The 26,751-nt window shown below is 36.2% G+C and overlaps 1 protein-coding gene across 2 annotated transcripts in view; it reads left to right on the plus strand.

The window, feature by feature from the left end:
- igf1rb (insulin-like growth factor 1b receptor) overlaps positions 1–26,751 on the plus strand; it is a 122,360-nt gene that overhangs the window by 71,211 nt on the left and 24,398 nt on the right. For both annotated transcript variants that reach the window (XM_048183745.1, XM_048183746.1), the window contains exons 3-10: positions 10,280–10,580; positions 12,565–12,701; positions 12,780–12,924; positions 19,580–19,788; positions 19,887–20,013; positions 20,112–20,371; positions 22,518–22,685; positions 23,080–23,284. In XM_048183745.1, coding sequence (XP_048039702.1) covers positions 10,280–10,580; positions 12,565–12,701; positions 12,780–12,924; positions 19,580–19,788; positions 19,887–20,013; positions 20,112–20,371; positions 22,518–22,685; positions 23,080–23,284 — 1,552 coding nt within the window. The remainder of the gene's footprint in view (positions 1–10,279; positions 10,581–12,564; positions 12,702–12,779; positions 12,925–19,579; positions 19,789–19,886; positions 20,014–20,111; positions 20,372–22,517; positions 22,686–23,079; positions 23,285–26,751) is intronic.

Genomic DNA, 26,751 nt, shown 5'->3' on the forward strand with positions numbered 1-26,751 from the left:
GTATTTTCATCTATCTTGTCAAAGTGAAACTAGACATCACTACGTGACTTCGAGGCCATTCTCTCTCTTCTCATGTCTTTTGACACATGCTGTGGAAAGCTAAACAATCGGAGCTCAGGGCGCCGCCCTATAACCAATCAGGAGAAAAAAGAAAAAATACATTTCGATCATCGTTTACATGATCGATCGTCACTGTCACAGTCGAGTACTCGAGTACTCGGTCGCTGTTGCACATCCCTATTGGATAATATTTAGAGCTTTGAAGTGCTGGAAAAAGCATGAAGCACTTGAAAATCCTTGAAAAAAAAATGGTTGTATGAACCCTGAGATGAATAATATAAAAATATTGAACTATTTTTGCCACAATACCATGGTTACAGTTGACATTACTACATTAAATCCATGGTAAATATTGGTGATTTGTGGATTGAAAAGCCTATAATTTGTTTGTTCATGGCACCGTTTCTCCTGGTTTCCACGTCAATGCTGTTTGATCTGATATGGTTTATAACAGAGACTTCTGCACTGAATTTGAATGCTTCTTACTGGATCTCCCAGAGCTGTGTAGTAACGTTGTCGCATACTCAAGATCAGCCCGCGAGTAAACCTGTCTGAGCTCGCGCTGTCTTTTATTGCTCCGAGCTGATAACCCGTCTGCGCAACTCAAACGAGAAGCACAGATTTGTTTGCTGTTTGATGTTTCTCATATGCAAAAGAAATAGCAAGCACTCACAGCACTGGCTGTGCTTTGCATTCGTTTCCATCTTTAGACTGACTCTGAGACACATCTCGATAGTTTTGTTTGAGAGTTTTTGCTAAATCCTGCATTTCAAAGTCAGGTTAACTGCACACATCAGTGATGTTGTCGAGGAAGGAACATAATTTCATCCTCCACAAATTTTCATCACTAGATGTGACCTTGAAGTATTAGATTGATGTCTTTGAGACTTAATAATTGAGAAATATTCTTGAGAACTGGGAGCCATACATTCCTATTGTTCTCCGTCCCACCGGGGGATGAAAAGAATATTTCAGGGTGGATGTTACACCTTATTCTTTGCACGTTATCTGCTGGTGTCCTCTCGCACACTCTCACTCTGATGGAGAACGAGAGGGAACACACTGTGCCAGAGCATGCAACCTGTTTTTCTCAGACATGCTGGTTTGTGGCAGCCAAGATCAGCAGTGATGAAAAGACCTCAGATGAACTTGGAGAGTTTCCTGAATTAATAAGGAAGAGGGGGTGAGGTGACGATGTTGACTAAAAATAAAAAGCCTGAGGCATCCTTTCTGTGCCTCGACTGTCAGCGACATGATGGTGAATGCCGGGAAGAGCGACTCTCCGAGGGGTCTTCTGTGAGAGCTGGTCTAATCTAACAGGGCTTGGTGTCCACCCCCCACCACCACTTATATGGCATAAATGACAATTCCTCATGTCATTCTGAATGCCTTTTTTTGGTTTGTGCGACACATAAAATATTAGGTTAAAGGGTTAGTTCACCCAAAAATGAAAATTATGTCATTAATTATGTCATTCCAAACCCGTAAGACCTCCATTCATCTTCAGAACACAGTTTAAGATATTTTAGATTTAGTCCGAGAGCTTTCTGTCCCTCCATTGAAAATGTATGTACGGTATACTGTCCATGTCCAGAAAGGTAATAAAAACATCATCAAAGTAGTCCATGTGACATCAGTGGGTTAGTTAGAAGTTTTTGAAGCATCGAAAATACATTCTGGTCCAAAAATAACAAAAACTATGACTTTATTCAGCATTGTCTTCTCTTCCGGAATCCTTTCCATTGAATTGATTCCATTGAATCCTTTCATCTGTCGGCGTCACATGAACTACTTTGATGATGTTTTTATTACCTTTATGGACATGGACAGTCTACCGTACATACATTTTCAATGGAGGGACAGAAAGCTGTCAGACTAAATCTAAAATATCTTAAATTGTGTTCTGAAGATGAACGGAGATCTAACGGGTTTGGAACGACATGAGGGTGAGTCATTAATGACATCATTTTCATTTTTGGGTGAACTAACCCTTTAAAGGGGATCTATTATACAAAATTCACTTTTACATGATGTTTGAACATAAATGTGTGTCAGCAGTGTGTGTACACATCCACCCTAAAATGTTAAAAATCCACCCCCCACTCTTTTTTTTAACCCCCATAAATCTTAAGTGTCTCAGAACAAACAGATTTTAACCTTTGTTACATCACATTGCTTAGGCCCCAACCACGACTGCTGACAGACTCTACCCTATTAGCATAGACCCCGCCCTGAGTGAGCTGTACACAGTCCGTCATGTTTATCTCCTTGCCAGATCATTTAACAGCAGCGTTCAAGTAAGAAATGTATTCTTATTAAAGCTACTAAAGTTATTCAGTCAAGAGCAGTGAGTGATTTTCTGTTTTTCTACTGTTGTTTGATTCATATTAATAGCATATAAAGCAGGAGGAACTGTATATTATGCTGCTGTCACTTTAATACACAGATCTAACATACACATGCGATTTCTTTACTTGCTGTTTACATTCACAGACATAACCGACTGTGTTTATGTGAACTTTGTGTGTTTTTGACATAACCTTGTGTGTATTTGACAGTTTAAGCGCAATAAGACATAAAAGAGAACTTAGTTTAATACTCACATGATGCACTGTTTGACAGACAGCTTTCTGTGCGCGTGCTTCAGATGTGAGCGCTCAGAAAACCATATATCAGAAGTTTAGACTGATATGGCTTTAAAACACATGCAGATAATAAACTTTCATGATCATGAAGAACTGCAATGTCACGTGTGTGTGTGGCCACGATAGAGATGATAACCAAAACCAAACAGATGTTTTTGGCAGAGTATTCGGGGCATGAGCTGTACAGGCTCTGCTTTCTTCTGGAAAGGGGGCGGGGAGCAGCAGCTCATTTGCATTTAAAGATACATGCACGAAAACAGCATATTTTTCCTTCCACTCAAAAATGGGCATTTACAAGATGGTATAATAAATGATCTGTGGGGTATTTTGAGCTGAAATTTCACAGACACATTCTGGGGACACCAGAGACTTATATTACATCTTGTAAAAAGGGGCATAATAGGTTCCCTTTAAGTTATTCCTTGAAAATCAGTACATAATGTCTAAAATTTTGTTTTCGTCACACAAAGCTATCGTATGGCTTCAGACTCAGAATAAAGTGCTTCTTTGGTGCTTCTTTTCATTCTGCTAAACATTTTATGTGTGCCACTGACGAATGAAGTTCATACAGGTTTGCTTCGATGCAAGTACCTACATGTTTTGCAAATCTGAACAGGAATGCAAATAGTTTCGTGCCCCATATTTTATTTCACAAATGAATTTTTTTACACTTTCTGATTTGTTTTGAGTTGTTCCAGAAACAATTATTGGAATCTGCTTAGTTTAGTTATTCCTATACAGGTTTGGAATGACATGAGGGTGAGTCAATTATGACAGAATTTTCATTTTTTTTCTGAACTGTCACACATAGAGTACTGATAGGAATGAGCAAGTAAAACAAATGTTATGCTTTATGAATCAAAAGATTTGTGAAGAAATGCAGCTTGTGCATCTTTAGCATAATGGAACAAAACAATGTAGATTATGGTTTGGCTGGACAGGGTTAAACGGATGTCTGCGTTTCTGTGGTGAACGCAGTGTGGATGGCTTTAGCAGGGCTAGCCCAAAAAAGTTTTAATTACAATACTGTGGTTGTAATAAAAAGCTGTGAATCTTTGATCGGTTGTTATGTCAGCATTACTATTTGTTCTTGTGGAAATTACACGACAATGTCAATACGAAATGCAAGCATTTAGGGGTTATGTCAATTTTAAATGTTATGTAAAAATCTTTTTATTTAATTTTTTTTATTTTGACAAATACAACATATTTATTTATTTAATTTTTTACACTTTCTGATTTGTTTTAAAATGTTCCGAAAACATTTATTGGGATCTGTTTAGTCATATATTCCAATTTTCCTGTGAATATATACAAAAAGCCATGTGTTGTTGACATGGAAAACTGCACAGCTGGCTGGTGGTCCCACAACTGCAAATCAACTTGACCAGCATGCTAGAAATCACTCCTGCTTGCTAAACGTCCCTGCAGCTGGATGCAAAGAAAATAACAATGCAAATCGGTTCTCAGATTCAGACTGAGTCAAATCCAGACCGAAATTAAACAATTTCAGGTCTGTATTTGACTCCTGACACACTTATGTGGTGTTGTATAAGAAATTATATTGAACTTATTAATTGTTAATATTTTAGCTAAATGCAACAGGCTTTTCTCTGCAAAGTCCCAACCTAAAATACTTCACTTCAATTCATATTCCTCCTGCTATTAATAATCATAAAAAGGGAGAGAAAAAATATGAGTCTAGCTTGTTTCCTGAGGGCCCAGGTGTTCATATTGGATCTGTTATTGTGTGAGAACAGACAGTAATCTGAGAGTTGATCAGCTCCCGAATGGAGAGAGAACATCCAAGATTTCCTTAGCCAGGTGTTCATTGTCATTCACCTGCAGCACACGAGGGCTATGAACAATCTACATGGTCCAAGAGTTTTATGCTCACAAGTGCATTGGACTACATTGGTTGTAGAGTTTCTCTCAAACGCTCCCGTGTGTATCTGTGTAAGCGCTCGTTGAAGAGCATCACTGATGTATGTTTACAAAGTTTTTGAAGCCAATCATAGACATATCCGATAAGCAAGTCAACATAATGGCCAATCAGAGGTGTTTATGAATCTGCTCAACAGCTCTCAAAGCATCATATTTTTAAAATGAAGAGAAGGAAGAGAAATGTAAAAATGTGTTCTATTCAAAAGAGTCTTTTGTCTATGCTACAGTAATGCAATGTAAGCAATGTTTGAACCATTAAAGGGTTAGTTCACCCAAAAATGAAAATTGTGTCATTAATGACTCACCCTCATGTCGTTCCACACCTGTAAGACCTTCGTTCATCTTCGGAACACAAATTAAGATATTTTTGATGAAATCTGATGGCTCGGTGAGGTCTCTTTGCCAGCAATACCCAGAAAGCTACTAAAGACATATTGATCATGTTCATGTGACTACAGTGGTTCAACCTTAATGTTATGAAGCGATGAGAATGCTTCTTGTCAAAAAAACAAAAACGAAATAATGACTTTTCAACAATATCTAATGATGGCAGATTTCAAAACAAGCTTCAAAGCTTTATGAATCTTTTGTTTCGAATCAGTCGTTCGGTTCTCGTATCAAACTGCCAAAGTCATGCCCCCAGTGGTGAACTATTGAAATTTCGAAACTCTTATGACATAAAGCCTTGTTTACTGAAATCACGTGACTTTGGCGCTCCGAACCACTGATTCAAAACAAAAGATTTGTAAGCTTCGAAGCTTCATGAAGCAGTGTTTTGAAGTCGGCCATCACTACATATTAAGTCATTTTTCGTTTTTTTTATTGCCGCACTATAAGTATTTATAACATTAAGGTTGAACCACTGTATTCACATGAACTGTTTTAAATATGTCTTCAGTAGCTTTCTGGGCATCTGAAAGTGTTAATTATCTTGCTGTCAATGCAGGCCTCACTGAGCCATCGGATTTTATCAAAAATATCTGTGTTCCGAAAATATCTGTGTTCCAAAATTTGTGTTCCGAAGATGAACAAAGATCTTACGGGTTTGGAACAACAGAATTTTCATTTTTGGGTGAACTAACCCTTTAAAGAGGGCTGTTGACTATACATTACTGTTCAACAGCGTTGGGGGTAATGCTTTACTCGGGTTATGTAATCAGATTACTTTTTCAAGTAACACATTGCTTTTTCAATTTACAACAAAATATCTAAGTGAAATATGCATTTCATTCAGCCTGAGGCTTATTCATTTTACTTTTGTTGTGTAAAGGCCTTTACATTTGCCAAAAAATATAAATTTTGTTATTAAAAAATAAGCAGGCCCAGCCCAGGTGAGAAAAAGTAATGCAGAAGTAATGTAACACATTACTTTTCATAGAAAGTAACTAAGTAATGCAATTAGTTACTTTTTTAGGGAGTAATGCAGTGTTGTAATGCATTACAATTAAAAGTAAATTTCACCAACACTGCTGTTCAAATGTTTTGGGTCAGCAAGATTTTTTATTATTTATTTATTTTTTTAAAGGAAAGAATACTTTTATTCAGCATGGATGCATTAAAATCAATCAAAACTGACAGTAAAGACATGTTACAAATGATTTATATTTCAATTAAATGCTGTTCTTTGGAACATTCTATTAATCAAAGAATCCTGAAAAAAAAAAAAAAAAAAATTCATAAAATATGAAGCAGCACAACTGTTTTCAACATTGATAATAATAATCAGAAATGTTTCTTGAGCAGCAAATCAGTATATTAGAATGATTTCTGAAGGATCATGTGACACTGATGACTAGAGTTATGGCTGTTATTTTAAATAATAATATTACAGTTTTTATTGTACTTTTGATCAAATAAATTCAAATAAATTTCTTTTAAAAACATGAAAAAATGTTACCAACCCCAAACGCTTGGGGTTTTATAATGTTATATTTTTAAGTAAAAAAAAAAAAAAAAAAAAAAAAAAAAAAATATATATATATATATATATATATATATATATATATATATATATATATATATATATATATATATATATATATATATTTCTGCTATCTTCCTGTCACAATAGGAATTAATGTAATTTCACACTGTATTTATGTACAATGTTCTGGTAAAGAACTAATTCAGCAACTGAAAGGCTATAGGTTCAAATATTAAAAAAGAGCATGAATTATCACATTGTGCCCTTGAGAAAACAACAACATCTGCTATATAATGAAGTGTAGATTATCTATTAGTAATGTGCATCAAAGTAGTTTTAACTATTTTATTTAAAGATGATTTCTGAGCCTAAACTTGTTGGTAAAGGACGTAGAAACGCCCTGACAAAGGCGCTCAGTCAAGGGTGTCTGGTTCTGGTTTGTTTTTTTCCGTGTTTAGACTAACTGAGATTCCAGCATGGTGGCCTTGTGAATACTCCACCGTAAGTGTCCTTAGCTCAAGACGGCATATCTCAGTCAGCCAAAATTAGCTGGGTTGTCTTCCTTCTGACCTGATGATAGCTGAAATGGTGCTTTGCAGTAACTGGAAGTGAAACTGTTTTTTTCTGGATGTTTTTATGTTTTAAATAAAATGTAGGTGTCCTAAACTGAACGGCTGACTCGCTTGTCAAGAATTTGCTCTTTGAACACTGTTTGCGATCAAGAATAACTCTCTCAGATACACATTAAGCCTCAGGCTAGCGTTTTTTTTTTTGTTTTTTTTACATGCGTTATCATTTAACTCTTATTTACTAGAGTCCTCCAGGACAACTGTTGCATGTAAACTACATATTGAATGTGTTTTTGCATCCAGCTTTTATCCCTGTTCTCTCCTTGGCGTTGCTCGACCTCGCTGTAAGGTTATCTGAAGAGACCCTCCCTAAAAACCATCAGACCTTTGCTGCTGTGGAAAGGCCATCATTTATGAAAAATTAAAATAAATAGTCTTTCTGTGGCTTTTCTGAGATATGTGAGATGTCTACCCATGGTCATTTGGAAAGCGAGTTTCCTGCCTGTATGAGCGCGTAAGGAAAGATCAGGAAGGCTGAGTTTCTCTGTTCTAAATGTAGGCCATTCTTGTACTAAAGCTGGTGTTTTCCTTGCTGGTGCTCTGACCTGAATCAGTTTTTCCTCTCCCCTGTTACAATGCGCTCTTATTTAGAATGATAGCAGAGGACTCTGGTCGAATTATACATAGTCTCGGTCGGATGGAATATGCGGACTGGATTTGTTTGTAAAGTGGACCTGGAACGAACACTTAATGTGTTGCCTGTATATGCCATACGAGAATAGGGGAAAAGAGAGATGACCACAGGAAAACTCACTGTTTATGTGTGACTGTGTGTCTTGTAAGATCACAAACGTACTTTTTTTTCTTTTTTTTTTTCATGAAGTGGCAATATTTCCAAACTGAAATTATTTTTCTGGGGCATTTATTAACCTATGTATTGGATTTAGTTTAGTTTATTTTGGAGGGTTTATTTAGACATTTATTAACATGATTGAAGGGTGGCAATATTTTCCCCCATAATTATTTTTCATGGACATTTATTAACATATGCGATGGATTATTATTTCTTAATATGTGTATGTATGTATGTATGTATGTATGTATGGGTAACACTTTACAATAAGGTCTCATTTGTTAACATTAGTTAATGTATTAACTAACATGAACTAACAATGAGCAATACATTTGTTACTGTATTTAATTAAGTTAATTTTAGTTAATAAAAATACAGCTGTTCATAGTTTGTTCATGTTAGTTCACTGTGCATTAACTAATGTTAACAAATACAACTTTTGATTTTATTAAATGTTGAAGTTAACATTAAGATTAATAAATGCTGTAAAAGTATTGTTTATTCTTAGTTCATCTAATAAAACCTTATTGTGAAGTGTTACCATATGTATTTATATAGTTAGTTTTATTTATTTAATTTTATAAATTTATTTGGAAGGGTGGCGATATTTCCCCACTGAAATTATTTTTCAGGGGTGTTAATTAACATATATGCTGGATTATTATTATTTTATTTCTCATAGAATTATTTTTCAGGGGCATCTGAATTAACATAAATTTTGTATTATTTTTTTTCTTACTATTTAGTTAGTTATTAGTTTATTTGAAAGAGATAATACAGAATAATGTACTTACATGAAATTTCATGCAACCAGATGCTCTGTATATTGGCTTATAGCTAGTAGCTAATTCGCAGTCTCAGTTAAATTTTAAAAACTAAATAAAAATGATGAAAATGATTTAAATGAGAATTCATTGAGAATGCATTGACACTTTCCAACACTTCAGTTGAATCAATTAGCATAATTAAAATAATTATAATATAAAATTTACAGTTGTCACAACACTCATTTATTAATATAAAGTTTCCTTAACTTTTTTTTTTTAAATTGTAATGTGACTTTGGTAGTTTTGCCTCAAGTTAACATTGGATAATACTGTAGTCTTTCTCAACATGATGATTAGGTCATTTGTTTTGATAAAGTAGTTTTTTGGCAAAAGGGAACGCATACATAAAAGAATACTTTGTCTGTGGTGAAGTATGTGCCTGTACTTGTTTGTGAACTGTACAGCATCGTATCCTTGGGGCTGTTGGCAGTAACCTTTATCAGTCAAGCTTGAAAGACACCACGGAGGTCGAGAAGAAATAGACAGTAATGGAGTGAGGACGTGCGATCACATGACCCTGACCCAGAGCCTCAAACCGCTTGGGCTTAAGCCAGGCTTTTAACCTCACAGCCGGGTTATGATATTAACAAACTTTATTTGAGCTTGCATTTGAGATTTATTTGAGACTTGAATTCCTGAATGTTTAAAACGAGTTAAAATAAGTTGAGGATCTGAAAGCAGCATGCAAAGCAGAAAGATCTAATTTTACCCATCACTCGCTGAGCATCTCTTTTTTTCATTTTTATTAGTCTCAAAAAAAAAATTTCACTGCAAAGAAACTATTTTCTAAAAGTTATTTTAGACTTCAAGTTGTATATTATATAATTGTATATTGTTTATTTTTACATTGTGATGGTATTTGATTAATTTATAATTTATTCATGTGTCTTTAATTTGAAAGTGATTACCTGAACATGATGATTTCTGCATGAGAATGAGAAAAACATTATTAAGAAAAATTATTATAATTTTTTTTGTGGTCAAATATGACATTTCTTTGTGAGAATTACTCATAAGCAATACTATCTAATAAAAATAAATGATTGACACCTTCATACATTAAAAAAGACTATGGAACATTTTAATAATCAATCTTTGTGGTCTGAGGATGTTTTTTAAACAAAGTCCTGTCATGAAACTCGCAGATGGCACAGGTTGATAGGTTCTTAACCCAATCTGCTTGCAATCACATCATTCACATCAGCTGATTGGTTCCTGCTGTATCAGTAGACAATGAGCTCGCTGCTTAACCTTCAAATACTTGGTTAGCATTTGCCTTAGCAGTGCAGCGCACTTTCAGAAACCCTCCACCTTCCCCAGCTCCACCTGCAGGGCTCAACGCTAAGGATTTTTTTTTACAGACCAAATTACATTATAAGGTTTTAATTGAATGTAGTTTTCTTGACACAAACCCAAAAGATATTCAAATCAACAATTTCCTTCCTGTTTCCCTCCAGTTTGTCTGAAGTGTGGACAGCGGGCGTGTACTGATTCGGGCGAGTGCTGTCACCCCCAGTGCCTGGGCAGCTGCACCGTGCCCGACAACGACAGGGCCTGTGCCGCCTGCCAGCACTACTATCATGAGGGCCGCTGTGTGGAGGACTGCCCGCCGGGCACGTACAAGTTTGAGGGCTGGCGTTGCATCACCATGGACTTCTGCTCCAAGGTCCACCTGCCTGATTATGACCGTTTCGTGATCCACGGAGGAGAGTGTATGTCTGACTGCCCACCCGGCTTCACGCGTAATGAGAACCAGAGGTACAAATGCTTTCTGTGCATTTAACTTTTTATTTTGAAAGTGTGCATTTAATAAATGGTTATAATTTTAGTGAGTAAATGAGTAAATCAAAGCATGAAGATCTGTGATTGTGAATTTTCGTTATATTTGTATATTTGTTTTGTTTCAAATGTGTTCTGTTATATTTATGTTTTAGTTTGTTTAAAGGGTTAGTTCACCCAAAAATGAAAATGATGTCATTAATGACTCACCCTCATGTCGTTCCACACCCGATAAAATATCTAAAGATAAAATATCTAAAGATATTTTAGATTTAGTCCGAGAGCTTTCTGTCCCTCCATTGAAAATGTATGTACGGTAGACTGTCCATGTCCAGAAAGGTAATAAAAACATCATCAAAGTAGTCCATGTGACATCAGTGGGTTAGTTAGAAGTTTTTGAAGCATCTAAAATACATTTTGGTCAAAAAATAACAAAAAATACGACTTTATTCAGCATTGTCTTCTCTTCCGGGTCTGTGTATATCCACAGTGATGCTGCTGCTTCTTCTTCTACGGCGGTTGGCATCCAGCTTATTGGTGCATTACCGCCCCCTTCTGCTCCGGAGTGTGGTTCACGACTCCGCAGTGACACTGCTGATGTAAGACGCTGCTGACGTGTTATCCGGTGCGCCCGAGCTTCGTTTACAGTCTGAGGGAGACGCACGCTGTATTCAAGCTATTCTACATTGTTTGTATTTTGGTATTGCTATATTTTTTAAAATGGTGCGTAGGTGTGCATGTCGTGGATGTCCTAATCGCGTCACAGTCCGGAGCAGAAGGGGGCGGTAATGCATCAATAAGCTGGATGCCAACCGCCGTAGAAGAAGAAGAAGCAGCGTCACTGTGGATATACACAGACCCGGAAGAGAAGACAATGCTGAATAAAGTCGTAGTTTTTGTTATTTTTGGACCAAAATGTATTTTAGATGCTTCAAAAACTTCTAACTAACCCACTGATGTCACATGGACTACTTTAATGATGTTTTTATTACCTTTCTGGACATGGACAGTGCACCGTACATACATTTTCAATGGAGAGACAGAAAGCTCTCGGACTAAATCTAAAATGTCTTAAACTGTGTTCTGAAGATGAACGAAGGTCTTACGGGTTTGGAAGGACATGAGGGTGAGTCATTAATGACATAATTTTCATTTTTGGATGAACTAACCCTTTAATTTTCCAAAATCCTTTTAAAGTTTGAGTATCATGAATATCCTGCATTGACAAAGTTTTACAAATCATTCATATCATATTTGATATTTTTATTATATAATCCTGTAATGTATAGTGCAAAGTTTGGGGTCCGTGCAATTTTTATTTATTATTATTATTAGTCTTTTTTTTTTTTAATAAAATAATACTAATGCAAGGATGCATTAAATTGATCAAAAGTGACAGTAAAGACATTTATGATGTTACCAAAGATTTCATGTGACACTGAAGACTAAAAATTTCAGCTTTATCATCACAGGAATACATTACACTAAATTATATTAAAATAGAAACATTTATTTTAAACTGTAGTAATATAGTATTGACAGCTCTCTGAATACTTAATAAGTACGCTTTATTTCAGTAAACTAGATTTAATAATAATGATAATAGCCCTTACTCATGTGATAATACTTTCAGCTACCATTAAGACTAGTGTTAAAATCCATTATACAGAATTCAGCAGATTTTCCCTCATAGTCGGTGCAGAAAAATCTGACAAAAGTTTGCAGATCCTGTACACCTACAAAGCAATCCCTACTGAAAAATGTTTCCTTGTTCAACTCATAAATCCCAGTTCTGATTAACTCAGAACAAACCAATGATGTTCTTTTGTCGGAAAGAGCGAAAAACTTCAGCTTTCACTGAACTGAAGGTCATATGATAACATGAAAGTGAGATATTTGGTTATCCGGGTTGGTTTTGTGGTGACACTTTCTGATCATCCTTTTGTCCCTGTGTGTCTGGCAGCATGTTCTGCACTGCCTGTGATGGCCTATGTGACAAGATCTGTGATGAAAAGGTCATTGACTCAGTGGACGCGGCTCAGTCCCTCAAGGGCTGCACCGTTATCAAAGGCAACCTGCATATCAACATCCGCCGTGGCAGTGAGTACCTGCGGCACAGCAGCTTCTGTAAGACTGATGCAGTTCACTGCTCACTGACACTCTTTTCCATCTCTCTAGCTAACATAGCTTCGGAGTTGGAGAACTTCCTGGGACTCATCAAGACGGTGACGGGATACATTAAGATACGTTCATCACACACACTGAGCTCTCTCTCCTTCCTCAAGAGCCTGAGATACATCCTTGGAGAGGAACTCTGGGACGAGTAAGATGTGAATTTTACTCTTTGCACCATGTCTGAACAGGGTTTGTCCGTCCACACTTAAAGTGTAACTTTGCCGTTTTTCAACCCACTTTGTATGTCTGTAGTATATGTAAAATCAGGGATGGGCAACTTTGATGATGACGAGGGCCATTTTTCTCCTTTATAAGGAGGAGTCAGATGACTAATCAAGACTCACACAATTTACACTGTTCTATTCAATTTTCTTTTTAAGGGAAATCAGAGTACAATTAGTGCAATGCGTTTTTACAGATTTTATTAACTATAAAACTTGTGCAGTTACGCCAATTCAAATGGCAACTTTATTGTCAATTGACAAGCAAATGTGAACATATTATTTGTATTGCTTGTAAAGTTGCAACAAACTAAATTTACATTTTTGTCAATCCTTTTTTCCTTACAGAACATTCTGAACCCACCCTTTTAAAAAGTGCTTCAAAAAATAGTTATTCCAAATGGTATTACCAAAATTCACATATTAATATGAATAAAAAAAAATATATTATTATTTTAAACAATAACTGAATATAAGAATATAACAATTCAGTGCATACATTTCCATACTCCACCCCCAAACACATGCATTTACCGCTCAGTTCAGACAATATCCCCACAATCAAAAAGACTCTCAATAAGAAACTTGTGGCCTCTCTTGCTGAACATTTTTCACAATTTTTCTTTTCTTTTTGCTCATTTTGTTGAACGTTCACATTAGGGCTGTAACGATATGCGATATGAAACCGAAATCGCGATACGCAGGTCCGCGAACCTGTATCGCGATGTGAGAAGGCAGAATCGCGACACACCCCTTCCAACTCCCAGAGTTATCCTTCCTGTCCAGATCCAATGCTACCACATTTTTAAATTACTATAAGTATTAGGGGTGTAACGATTTATCGTAGATGGTGTGTCTCAATCAGCTCTCTAGTTCAGTAAGTGTTTCGGACACACATTGAATCTTGCAAGCAGGTTTAAACGTTTCTCATGTCAGTCTCTTGCATGGTCGCGTGAGAAAAGTCGTGGCTTTCCTTTACCGCAGTGCCACAGCAACAGCTGTGCTCACAGAAAAGCAAAAGACGCTTGCGATGCTTTGCTTTAAGAAGTTCTGTGGGGCCGTTCACATATTGCGTCTTTTCCACGTGCAAGTCAGTTATTATTTTCAAATGTAGCCGCGCGGCAGGCGCGCTCATAATGGGATCAACGCGGTCGCGACGCGCATGCAGCCCTATTCAACTGTTAATTTGAATACAGAAGGTTTTTATTAAAATGTTATATTTATTTATTTTATTGAAATGTGATCTTGTATGTACAACAAGGAAAATTATTGCAATTTGTTCATGTTTTTTTTAATAAATCTTATTTGAATTTCAGTTTCATTTTGTTCAAAATATCGTGATACGTATCGTATCGTGAACTCCGTATCGAGATACGTACCGTATCGTGACCTGAGCGTATCGTTACACCCCTAGTTCACATTAGTGTGTGAATGCTAAGGAAGGAACTAGCAGTGTTAATTCTGACAGCAATTTTTGATTTAGTTTTAGTCATAGTCTTTTGACTAAAATGCCATTTAGTTTTAGTCATATTTTAGTCATCAGAAATTGTTTTAGTTTTAGTCTAGGTTCAGTCGACTAAATATCATAAGATTTTAATCTACTGTAGATTAAGTCGTCTAAAATCTAAATGGTTTAGTTAAATTGTAATGCATCAAGTTAGCATATCTATAACAATACACAGATCCAATACACTGATATACATCTGATATTCTCCAAACTGTTTATGTTCCCCTAAGACAACCAACTGTACTTTACTTGCCAAAATGGATGGTTTTTGATCTTTCAAGTGGAAAAAGACATGAAAGAGAGCTCAATTCAGTACTTGACACACTTAATGAGTGTCAGTCATTGACGTACTATTATATTTTTTGTTAAAAATTACGATTTTTAGCTTTTCTGCTTTCATTGTTCATTGCGATTGCTTGGCATAAATGTGCGCTATTCATTGATTGCGAAGCAGTCTGAAGTGCTGCTGGGCGAGCCTGTTGAGCGCACAACAGCACTGCGTTTTCCCACGGTTAGATCAGCACGTTACACTTCAAGTGTGCGCATCTTCCACACAGGACAGCAGTCCTGACTGGATATCTTCCCAAATCATCCCTCAAATGATTTGAGAAGAGTAGATTTTCGATATTTTTTCACGTCTCGTTTTCGTCCGTGAAAAAAATATTGTTGACGAAAATTATGATGATAAATTATTCCTCAACGAAATTAACACTGTGAACTAGCGACCTCTCCTGGTTGGGGTTAGAATTAACATCCTAATCTGAAAGCAATCTTTACATGACTCATTTTGCAAATGTATTGAAAATGAAAATCGTATAATACGATTCAGCGGGCCGTATTTAAAGATATTGTGGGCCATATCTGGCCCGTGGGCTGCCAGTTGCCCATCCCTGATGTAAATGAACAATGTTTACTCACTGTCCGTGTTACCTGGATTGAGAATTTCATATTTATTTGTCAGCAAAATCCACGTTTTACATCATCCAGGGCTTTCGTAAAAACTGCAGATTATACTTCCGCATTTTTCTATCCTCGTCCACGGACAGTCGGATCGACAGAGGGTTATTAACAGAAGTTATCGTCAGAGTAGGTTTATCACTGAAAATTGTATCGTACTATGTCTACTCTTTAAACAGCATTATGGTAAAAATGGAACGCTATGGCAACAGCTTTTATTACCGGTATGATACGGCATTTTCCTTTGGGAGGAACTGATAGAACGGTAGTTTCTTTCAGTTTTCCCCCTCCATTTGGCCTTTAACACGGTTTGTGGTCATCCAATTTTTTTGAAATGTTGACTACAAACACCGAGGTTTTTCAGATTTTCCTTTGCAGTGTTCTCTCCATATTTACGTTTCTTTGCAGCCTTTAGCCACTGTCTGCAATGCGCTGGATCCTTCACTTGAAACTGAAACTAACCCACTCCCACTAAACATTTCTTGCACCTGGGAACAATTAAGATGACACAATTAAGAGTAAAAGTTTGCTAAGAAGTATTTCCTACTAAAGCAAGGCGGTATCTGACTCTGGTCAAGCGTATACATAGCAACATGTCCAGTGCATTATGGGTGTTGAAGTTTTCTGACCGATTTGGCAAAAGGGAAGACAACAGTCTTTTTTCTCTGTTTTCTCCTGTCAGGTAGCAACAATTTTAATTTTTTACTAGATAAGCAGCCAAGTTTTTTGTAAAGCCCATTTTGCCAGCGGTGAAGTGCTTCTTTAATGCAAAACTGCTCAAAAATCACAGCCAATCAGAAGATATATAGTAATATAGTGTTTACTGGATAGTTATGATGATGGTTGATAGGTGGCCAATGAGATTGTATGGTAGGTGGGGCTACTCAGTGCAACATCACATCATCATTTTCAAAAGTTTAGAATTTGATTTTGTACTCTGTTTTTACTGGTTACGTTATTAAACCTTTGACATTTAACAATGAAAGCAGGAGTTAGGCGTTGTTGGTTATAAGGGTGTATAAATCTATGAAATTCCATACGGAACTAACGTCAGACTTTTCCTTGAACTGAATGGATCCTGTGCGTCATAGAAGAAATGTCTAATTTAATTCAATGCCTGATTGTTTACTGTTATCCCATTTTCAAGACACATCAAAACATGCCTCTCTATGCCATGTTGTTACGAAAGACTAAACTGAGCTCTGGGAACGCTTTTAGAGACAAATATAAACAAACAAGCCCTCCATCCACATATTTAACATTTATAAGTCTGTTCTGTTAACATTCCCTTTAACATGCATCATCAAACAAACGTCAGAACTGTAATATACCCGTTTGATAAATACAGCAAATAGAGCATTTGTGTTATATTGACTTGACAGTGTCTTTAAACTAATAAATATAAGAGTATCAGAGACAAGACTTCAGACTAAAGCTTTCAGGTGTGCTGTAGGGTCAAGAGAAACACTTGCTTTTAATGCAGATGAAGTGCTTGCTTTTAGTGAAGCTGTTTATGTTTTATGATCATTTACATCAATTTTGGTGAATCATCAGCATATACAGTACAGTCCAAAAGTTTGGAACCACTAAGATTTTTAATGTTTTTAAAAGAAGTTTCGTCTGCTCACCAAGGCTACATTTATTTAATTAAAAATACAGTAAAAAACAGTAATATTGTGAAATATTATTACAATTTAAAATAACTGTGTACTATTTAAATATATTTGACAAAGTAATTTATTCCTGTGATGCAAAGCTGAATTTTCAGCATCGTTACTCCAGTCTTCAGTGTCACATGATCCTTCAGAAATCATTCTAATATGCTGATTTGCTGCTCAATAAACATTTATGATTATTTTCAATGTTGAAAACAGTTGTGTACGTTTTTTTTCAGGATTCCTTGATGAATAGAAAGTTCAAAAGAACAGCATTTATCTGAAATACAAAGCTTCTGTAGCATTATACACTACCGTTCAAAAGTTTGGGGTCAGTAAGAATTTTTATTTTTATTTTTTTGAAAAGAAATTAAAGAAATTAATACTTTTATTCAGCAAGGATGCATTAAATCAATCAAAAGTGGCAGTAAAGACATTTATAATGTTACAAAAGATTAGATTTCAGATAAACACTGTTCTTTTGAACTTTCTATTCATCAAATAATCCTGAAAAAAAATATTGTACACAAATATTTTGTACAATTGTACACATTAAATGTTTCTTGAGCAGCAGATCAGCATATTAGAATGATTTCTGAAGGATCATGTGACACTGAAGACTGGAGTAACGATGCTGAAAATTCAGCTTTGCATCACAGGAATAAATTACTTTGTGAAATATATTCAAATAGAAAACAGTTATTTTAAATTGTAATAATATTTCACAATATTACAGTTTTTTACTGTATTTTTAATTAAATAAATGTAGCCTTGGTGAGCAGACGAAACTTCTTTTAAAAACATTAACAATCTTAGTGGTTCCAAACTTTTGGACTGTACTGTATGTACTGTGAAGTAATGGCCACAATGTCCTGCAGCTACATACACACAGAGTTTGGGTATTTGTGGGATAGTTTCAGATAGTGATATCTGCATTTTCTTTAAATCTACATAGTGTGTGCAAAACCAGACTAGATGTTAATGAAAAGATGGAGGTATGTGTATTGACTAATAATTCACAATTCTCGACACCATTTTGTCTCTCACCACTGAAGTTTCTTGCACCAGCCTTGTGGTCAATGGATAAACTATACGTTACAGTTCAGAGAACATGCACTGTTTCAAAGGACAGCGTTCCCACGATCATGAAAAAGCTGAAAATATAACAGTGACTTTGGAAATTATGATTCATAGTACTGGAAAAGTCATGAAATAATCTAAACTTCTTTAGTAATTTTAAGGTGACGTAGTTACATGTTACTACATGTACTTACTATAGTAATAACAGTAAATTATGCATAATTACAAGTAATAACCATAAAGCAAACCCTTACCATAACTCTATAGTAAGTACATGTAGTTAATTAATATTACTCAGTACCTATTTGAGTAGGTACAATGTAACTATGCCACCTTAAAATAAAGTGTAACCATTTTTTTCAGGTTCTAAATGTAATATGTTTCTAGTGAGTGGCTCTAAAATATTTCATAGGCTAGAAATAGCTTTACGTAAGTACACTCTATATAAAATGAGGTTACACTTCATTTTAGTGTCCTTATTACATTTTAATTATACATTTAAGTACTGAGTAATAATTATTAACCACATGTACTTGCTGTAGGGTTAAGGTTAGTGTTTGGTTTAGGGTTAGTTGTGTGTAATGTTGCACGATTTATAGTAATTACTATAGTAACTACATGTAACATATGTAACAAGGGCACTGTAAAAAAACAAAAGTGATACCTAAAATAATTTTGTGTATTTTCTAAAATTGCTAATGATAATGGAAAAGGTGAAAATATCAGGGAATTTGGAAATTTTGATTTATAGGCCTGGAAAAGTTATTAAAATTATCGTTTCATATCGTTTCGTAAAATTGATTTCATGGACTAGAAATGGCTTTGTGCAAGTACAATCTATCTAAAAAATTTATATATTTTTTTTTAATTCTTAAAGGGTTAGTTCACTCCAAATCAAAAATCTGGTTTGAAACAACTTGAGTTAAATGATGACTTTTGAAATAATAATAATAATAATAATAATAATAATAAATAGTTTAATGGAGATTGAATTTACGCAAAGCAATTTCTAGCCTATGAAACATTTTATAGCTGAGCAATAACTTAGAATGTCTTGGAAGATCATGAAAATGCATTGGTAAAACAAAAAACTTAATTTAGCATCTCTCTTTTCAGATGATAATATTCCTTGAGTCACTAATATTTAGTTAAAAATTACTAAAACTATTTTTCTTGTTATTCCTGCATGATAAAAAGTGTAGCTGTGATTGTCACTATATGTCAGTTGAGTTTTGGACACGCATAACAAGTCCTGCATTTTAAATGTCCTGTGCAGGGTGTAGGTAGCCTACTGTATATTTTAATTTGTCTCTAGATGAAGCATGTTTGATTGTTTTATCTGTTTTTGTCACTTATTCTTTGTTATGGTTATGTTGTCTTCAGCACGTATGCCTTTACTGCCTTGGATAACCAGCATCTACAAATGCTGTGGGACTGGTCCCAGCACAATCTCACAATAAAAGAAGGAAAATTGTACTTCCGCCAGAACCCCAAACTCTGCATGTCCGAGATCCGCAAAATGTGGGAGAAAACAGAAATTGAGGAGAAGTTTTTGGAAGAAGATTTCCGCAACAATGGAGACCGTGCAAGCTGTAAATATTGTTTGTTCTGATACAATTTTAAATAAATTAAAACTCTCTATACATATTAATGTTTCAGTTTTTAATGTGTAAATTCTTTTTTTTCTTAGGTGGGAGTAAAACCCTTAAGTTCATATCAAATAGCACGAGGAGTAATAGAATCGAGTTGACGTGGGAACTTTATCGGCCACCCGATTCCAGAGACCTCGTCAGTTTTATTGTATACTACAAAGAAGCGTAAGTGTTGATTTTTATTCAGATATTTTGAGCAGCCTTTCTCAATACCGTTTAAATGTTTAAGCAGCTTTGTAAATAGCAGTTATGTTCTCTCTTAGGCCTTTCCAGAACCTTACAGAGTTTGATGGTCAGGATGGTTGCGGATCGGACAGCTGGAACATGGTTGACGTGGACTTACCAGAAGAACAAACCCAAAATCCGGGTGTTAAGCTGTCCATGCTGAAGCCCTGGACTCAGTATGCCATCTTTGTGAAAGCTGTAACGTTACTTGTGGAGGACAGGGACAGGGACAGGGACAAGGACAGACAGCATCTTGGGGCGAAGAGTGAAGTGGTGTATATTCGGACCAAACCATCAGGTAATGAACTAGATTTAATTAGTTTTTTCCACAGAAGTCATTTTCTGTTAAAATATCAAAACATCCATAAAAAAAGGATTTATTACCTGATTAATTAAGTTGTATAAGAAATTTAAAGAATCTATGGGATGACTTTGCGTGACCAGCATTCTTCTTAGTGTTGTTTCTCTTTTTGTATCAGCAAGTTTCTTTTAGGACTGTGTAAAAATGGGCAAATATATATTGGATATGTTTATTTTGTCTTTTTATGTTGCCACATTGTTACTTGTTTGCATTATCTCAATAAAGTTTTTTTTTTTTTTTTTTTTTTTCCATTTCATTTAAAACAATTGAAAAATATGTTAATGGACTACTATAATGGAATACTATAAAATACTTATATCTCAATCTCTCTATATGTTCACTAACATTTAAATGTTTGGGGTCTGAAATTTTTTTTTTTTTTTTTTTTTTTTTAATAGTACTTTTAAAGGTGCTAAAGAGGATATTTTCGTCGACTGAGAAATCAAAGACTGTTACTGAGTTTTTGAAATGAGCGCATGCGTAAGAACAATCCCCCTCCTTCGAAGGAACACCTCCCAAAACTCGTAAACACTCGTATTGGAACACGAGTGTTTACCACCGGCATTCGCTGTGTCGTGTTAGTGGATTCATTATGTCGGACTCACCGCAGGTAACTCATAATCTGCAGTTGTTACTCCTGTCTCCTGACAAAAATATTGCATGCGGCGCCTGTGGAGTGTGGAAAGTTACTGGAGCGCGCAGCCGCGCTCGTCTCTCACAAGGAACGTCACGGCAGTGATTGACAAGCCAGAGGGCCAATCGTTTACGCGATATAAAAAAAATATTGTAATATTGCAAAAATGTATAAAACAAAACATCCTCTTTAGCACCTTTAATAAACAGTTAAACATTAATTTGATTAATTATATTAAATTAATCAAAAGTGAAATTAAAGACTTTGACATTGTTACAAAAATCTATTTCAAATAAATGCTCTTCTTTCAAGCTTTTTATTCATTAAAGAATCCTGAAAAAAATGTGTTACGATTTCTACAAAAATATGCAGCAGCACAACAGTTTTCAACATTGATAATAATCAGAAATGCTTTTTGAGCAAATCAGCCTATTAGAATGATTTCTAAAGGATCATGTGACACTGAAGACTGGAGTAACGATGATGAAAATTCAACTTTGATCATAGGAATAAATTACAATGATTTTAAACTGTAAAAATATTTCACAATATTACTGTTTTTACTGTTTTTTAATCAAATAACTTTTTTTGCTCACCAGTCACTGTGGCTAGTGGTTTTCCAAAGTTACGAGCCACTCAGCATTTTCACTGTCCAAAAATTTGACATCGATACCATGGGGAAAACTGCCATATAGATATTTTTAGTATTATCTCACAATTTGGCAGCAGGTATATTAGGCTGCTGTCACTTTAAGACCTGATGCACTGATCCATTATACTGTTACACATGCATTTCTTTCTCAACTGTTTACGTTCACTTAAGTCATAACTGACTGTGTTTACGTGAATACTCTCCAAGACCGGCATTTTGACATTATTTTGTGTGTATTTGACAGTTTAAGCGCAATAAGCAGTGAAAGAAAACTCAATTTAGTACTGAGAGGCGGCTTTATGGTGTGAGCACAAAATCTGCAGGAATGAGTAAAATTATGCGCAATCCTACGCCGAAATTCAAGCCCTGTAACACCAATAATATTCATCTGGAGCAAATGAAATGAGTGAGTGATGGGAGGAGGGTTTGTGTGTCGACTCGCTGTTGGCAAGATGAGAGAAAGAGAAAGAAAAAGAGCAGCTGAAATTGTGTATCTATTCTGCGTAAAATGAGTTTTGGAAGCGTTTCAGATATTTCAATATCGATATGTTTTGAAAAATACATATTGATATCTTTGACAACACTAGTTTATTATTTCAGATGCCTTTTTAAAAGACTACAATTGAAAAATGTGTATATTATATCAAATATATACACATTTGGCGGGTATTAATGTGAAGCTCTGGTTGTAGGCTCAACCCCCAGAAGGGACGATTCATGATTTTCCATATGTTGCACCAAGGGGATTTGCTCTGAAGTAAACATTTGTTTGCTAAATGTTTTTTCTTCTTTTCCAGCACCCTCAATGCCCGTGGACATTCGTGCGTACTCTAATTCTTCATCAAAGCTGGTGGTGCGGTGGTCTCCACCTGTGGCCCCCAATGGAAACAACACCTACTACCTGCTCCGCTGGAAGCAGCAGGGCGAGGACCATGAGCTCTACCAGCACAACTACTGCTCCAAAGGTCTGGTCTACATTACACCCTCAAACCGAGCACCATTTTCCCCAACAGCGATTGAAACTTTTAACCATGAAACAGATAACCATATTATTGAGAACATCTGAAGCATCCAGTGTCTGTGCAACTAAGGGAACTAGATCAAATTCTATTTGAAAACTCTTCAAAATGCATAAAGCTTTGCCATAATAAAATAATGTGCAGCATATTCAAACCTTTCAACTCTGTCTGTATATTATTAGTGCTGCTCTTTAAGCCTACTATTACTCATACTTTAATTTAATTTGTTTTCTTTCTTGCTTTTCTGCGGCGCTTTCTGAATTTACATTTGAGCACATTGAAATAATATCAGATCACTAGAGAAAAAAAATGTGACCATGTTTATGTTGTTTCCTGACAGAACTGAAGATCCCCATCAGGATTTCAGCTACGGGTTTGACAGAAACCGAAGACATCAAACCCACCAATCCTGAAACAGGGGGGCGGGACAAAGTCCCCTGTTGTCCATGCCCTAAAACAGAGAAGGATCTGAAGCAAATCGAGGACGATATCTACTACCGCAAAGCCTTTGAGAATTTCCTTCATAATGCCATATTCACCCCCAGGTAAACTCAGGAGTTTGATCAAAAATATAATTGTTACTTTCTTCAAAAATAGCACTATAAATGTTTTTTAAAAAGACGTCGCTCATGTTCACCGAGACTGAATTTATGTTATCAAAAATATAGTAAAAACAGTGATATTGTGAAATATTATTACAATTTAAAACATCTGTTTTCATCACACATCACTATTTTTTTATTTTTTTGTCATTAAAAATATAAATGATGTACAAAAAATAAAAAAAGAGAAATCTAAGAATATCTAATTTTTTTTTAGAAATTTATCTTTGTACTTTATTAGGGGTTCAAGCACGTAGTGCTGAAACCCTATTGTAATTGTAAGGATTTTTATTATTATTCTTCCGCCGTAAAACTGATCGTGCAGAACAAACCGTAAGGCCTAGAGACTTGAAACATGGCCAGATGATAGGTCTTAATTTTGGGAGAGATTAACAAGGTATGACCCTGATCAGCTAGTTAAAAAGTTAAAATTTTGATTCACTGTCACTAAGCGGCACCAAAATATATTAAGTGGGCGGAGCCATTTTTACTAAAATGGTTATAACTCTTGAATGAAATGAGATATTTTCACCAAACTTGGTACATGTGAATGGGCTCAATCTTTGGTCACAGTTAAAAAAACCACGGCGATTGGACACTTGGTGGTGCTAACTATGCAACCGTTAGTCCGATTGACTTGAAAATGGGCATACATTGTCTTGATCCAAGGAGCCATGATGGTCTACGAGGACGATGGTGTATCTCAAAAAACATGGCATCATTTTGAGCATCTATTAGACAAGGTTAATGGAGGCCGATCGGAACAAAACTTGGTATGGGTCATCGCCACGGTGCCCTGAAGGAGCCTGAGAAGTTTCGAGCCAGTGCCACCTAGTGGTACAATTACATTTTCAAATGAATATAACTTTGGGTGTGGTTGACTCATTTTCATGGGCGTCACCTCCTTATGGTGCGTTCACACCAGCCGCGACTTGCGCGAATAAATCGCGCTATTCGCGCGTAGTTGGACGCTTGGACATTTTGAGTTTACTCGCTTCATTCGCGCGTGAAATTCACTTCACAACAGACGCGAATTCGCGTCATGAGAGGGGCTCTCCTGCTCCTTTATGTGTCCCAGACTCTCCCACTTCTTTCTGCACACTTCCTCTAAATAAACACAACTTGTCAGCGGGGAAATAGTTGTAAATTACAGCGAATAAGCTCAATTGGTCGGCTTTAGCTAGCTTGTAGTCTCAATATGTATATTTATATAGCTCAAAGACCATTTTTTACAACTTGCCAGATTGTCCGACCTCCTCACTCACTTTCTTTCAAGCAAGATCCTTATTATTCCTGTTTCTATAAAAGTATGAAGATGTACAGCGACGATGATTTTGTCCTCCATTGTTGTTTCGGATTTCTGCCTCAGCTCGCTACGTCACTACTAGAGCAAGCTCCTGATTGGTTAACGCGGCGCGAATTTTCGCCAAAGTTCAGAATGCGAATCACGCATTACGCGCGTCAAACACCAGAAACGCTCAATTTGCGCTGCCTCATTCGCGCAAATCGCTTCATTTGCGCCGCCTCATTCGCTGATCGTTGGACTTGGTAAGGATTCAAGAGTCTAATAATGGTGCGTTCACACCAGACGCGAATGAAGCATTAAGCGCGAGTGATTTACATGTTAAGTCAATGCAAAGACGCGAATAGACATCCTGCGGCGCGATTCGCGTCTTTGCATTGACTTGAACGTAAATTACTCGCGCTTAACGCTTCATTCGCGTCTGGTGTGAACGCACCATTATTAGACTCTTGAATCCTTACCAAGTCCAACGATACCAAACATGCTAGGTTTCGCCTTATGGTTTGTGCAACGTTGTGATTTAAAAACTTAAAAAAACTTTTGCCAATATCTTCGAAACAGTTAGTCCGATCGAGACAAAACCACTGTATGAAATACGGAACCATAGCTCATTAACTAAATGTTTATGGCTAAATGTCTATAACTTCAAAACGAAATGAGATATTTTCACTAAATTTGACACACATATGTATGGGCACACTCTGAGGACACCTAAAAAAAAGTGGTGGTGATCAGGCAATAGGTGATGCTATAACTGTCCAAAAACCTTTAAAAAACATATTTTTTTCTTGGTAAATTGCCGGTATTGGCTGTAAATGGTCTTTTCCATCTATGATCTAAGTGCTTACATGCTTGCTAAATAAAATATAATACCTTTTTATGCATGTGCTTAAAGGCCTTAAAGTGCTTGAACCTTGAGAATTGCTGCTTGCAGCAATTTTTATAGTTGTCAACTATTTCATTTAATTTTGTAATACACTTCAGCACTAATTTTCATTTGAGTTTTCGTATTACTGATTATCAGCCAGAATTTCCAACTTTTAGTTATTGTTATTACTGTATCGGTAAAGGTCACTTTTGATCAATTTAATATGTCCTTCCTGAATAGAAGTGTTCATTACAAAATAAATCTTACTGACCGAAAAATACCACTTTTATGGTGATTTTATTTAGCTATAAATGCTATTTTAACAGAAAAGGACTCTGTGAAGAGTCTCTTTTTGCATTTCACAAGCTACTGATTTGCATAAAGATTAACTATTACTTAAATTGGCAAGAACTTTAAAGTTAACGTCAGAGTTGAAGCTTCGAACAACACGTGAGCTCATCCCCATCCAAGTTTTGATGCATCGGCCAGTACAAAACATCCATTAAACTTCGAATTAAAACCTTTAATAGAGAATAAATCCATGTTAACCTTTTGTGATCTCAAAGATGAAGATTGAAAGGGGCTGTTGATGTCTCTGGATGTTAGCATTTGTAACGGCCCTTTGTTTCTCGTCTGAGAGGTTGTTTTGGAACATTTTCAGCGTTCCCTCAGTAATCGTTTCCCTCCAGCCCTGATGTTGGTAATTGTGTGGTACGGGCTCTTGGGTCTGGATCCAAATAACGCGGGAGACCATGCAAAGCAAATGTAAATGGCTACGTAAGCCTCGTTTTCTCTCTGATCTCAAAGGTGTAACACATTAAGCGTTCTGTGGTAAAATGAGGGCCGACATCTGTATCCTATTATCATCCATCATCGGGCAGGGTGGCGCATGTGTCCTGCCGAGCGTGCCGAAATCACTCGCTGTGTACCTGAGCAGACTCGTATTGAAATCAGTGTATCTGTGAATTCAAGTTTCAGGCGATGCAGGACATCAAAATGCCATCGATTCTCCACCCTGGCCTGCATGATTTGGGGCTGGATTATCCTGCTCTGTCTGATCCGCTTTTTTCCTCTGCGTGTTTGTCATTGCTTGGCTGTCGACGAAAGCAATGGTGCCAGAACTATGTCAGGCAGCCGAGAAGTATGTCTGTACCCAGGCCAGCACAACCTGTTTTTATTGAAAACCGAGATATTGAGGGAAGTGCCTCGAGTTCCCTCGAAGTTCAGGATTTGGAGAGA

Source organism: Megalobrama amblycephala, linkage group LG3 (assembly GCF_018812025.1).
Source record: "Megalobrama amblycephala isolate DHTTF-2021 linkage group LG3, ASM1881202v1, whole genome shotgun sequence".
Lineage (NCBI taxonomy): Eukaryota > Metazoa > Chordata > Actinopteri > Cypriniformes > Xenocyprididae > Megalobrama > Megalobrama amblycephala.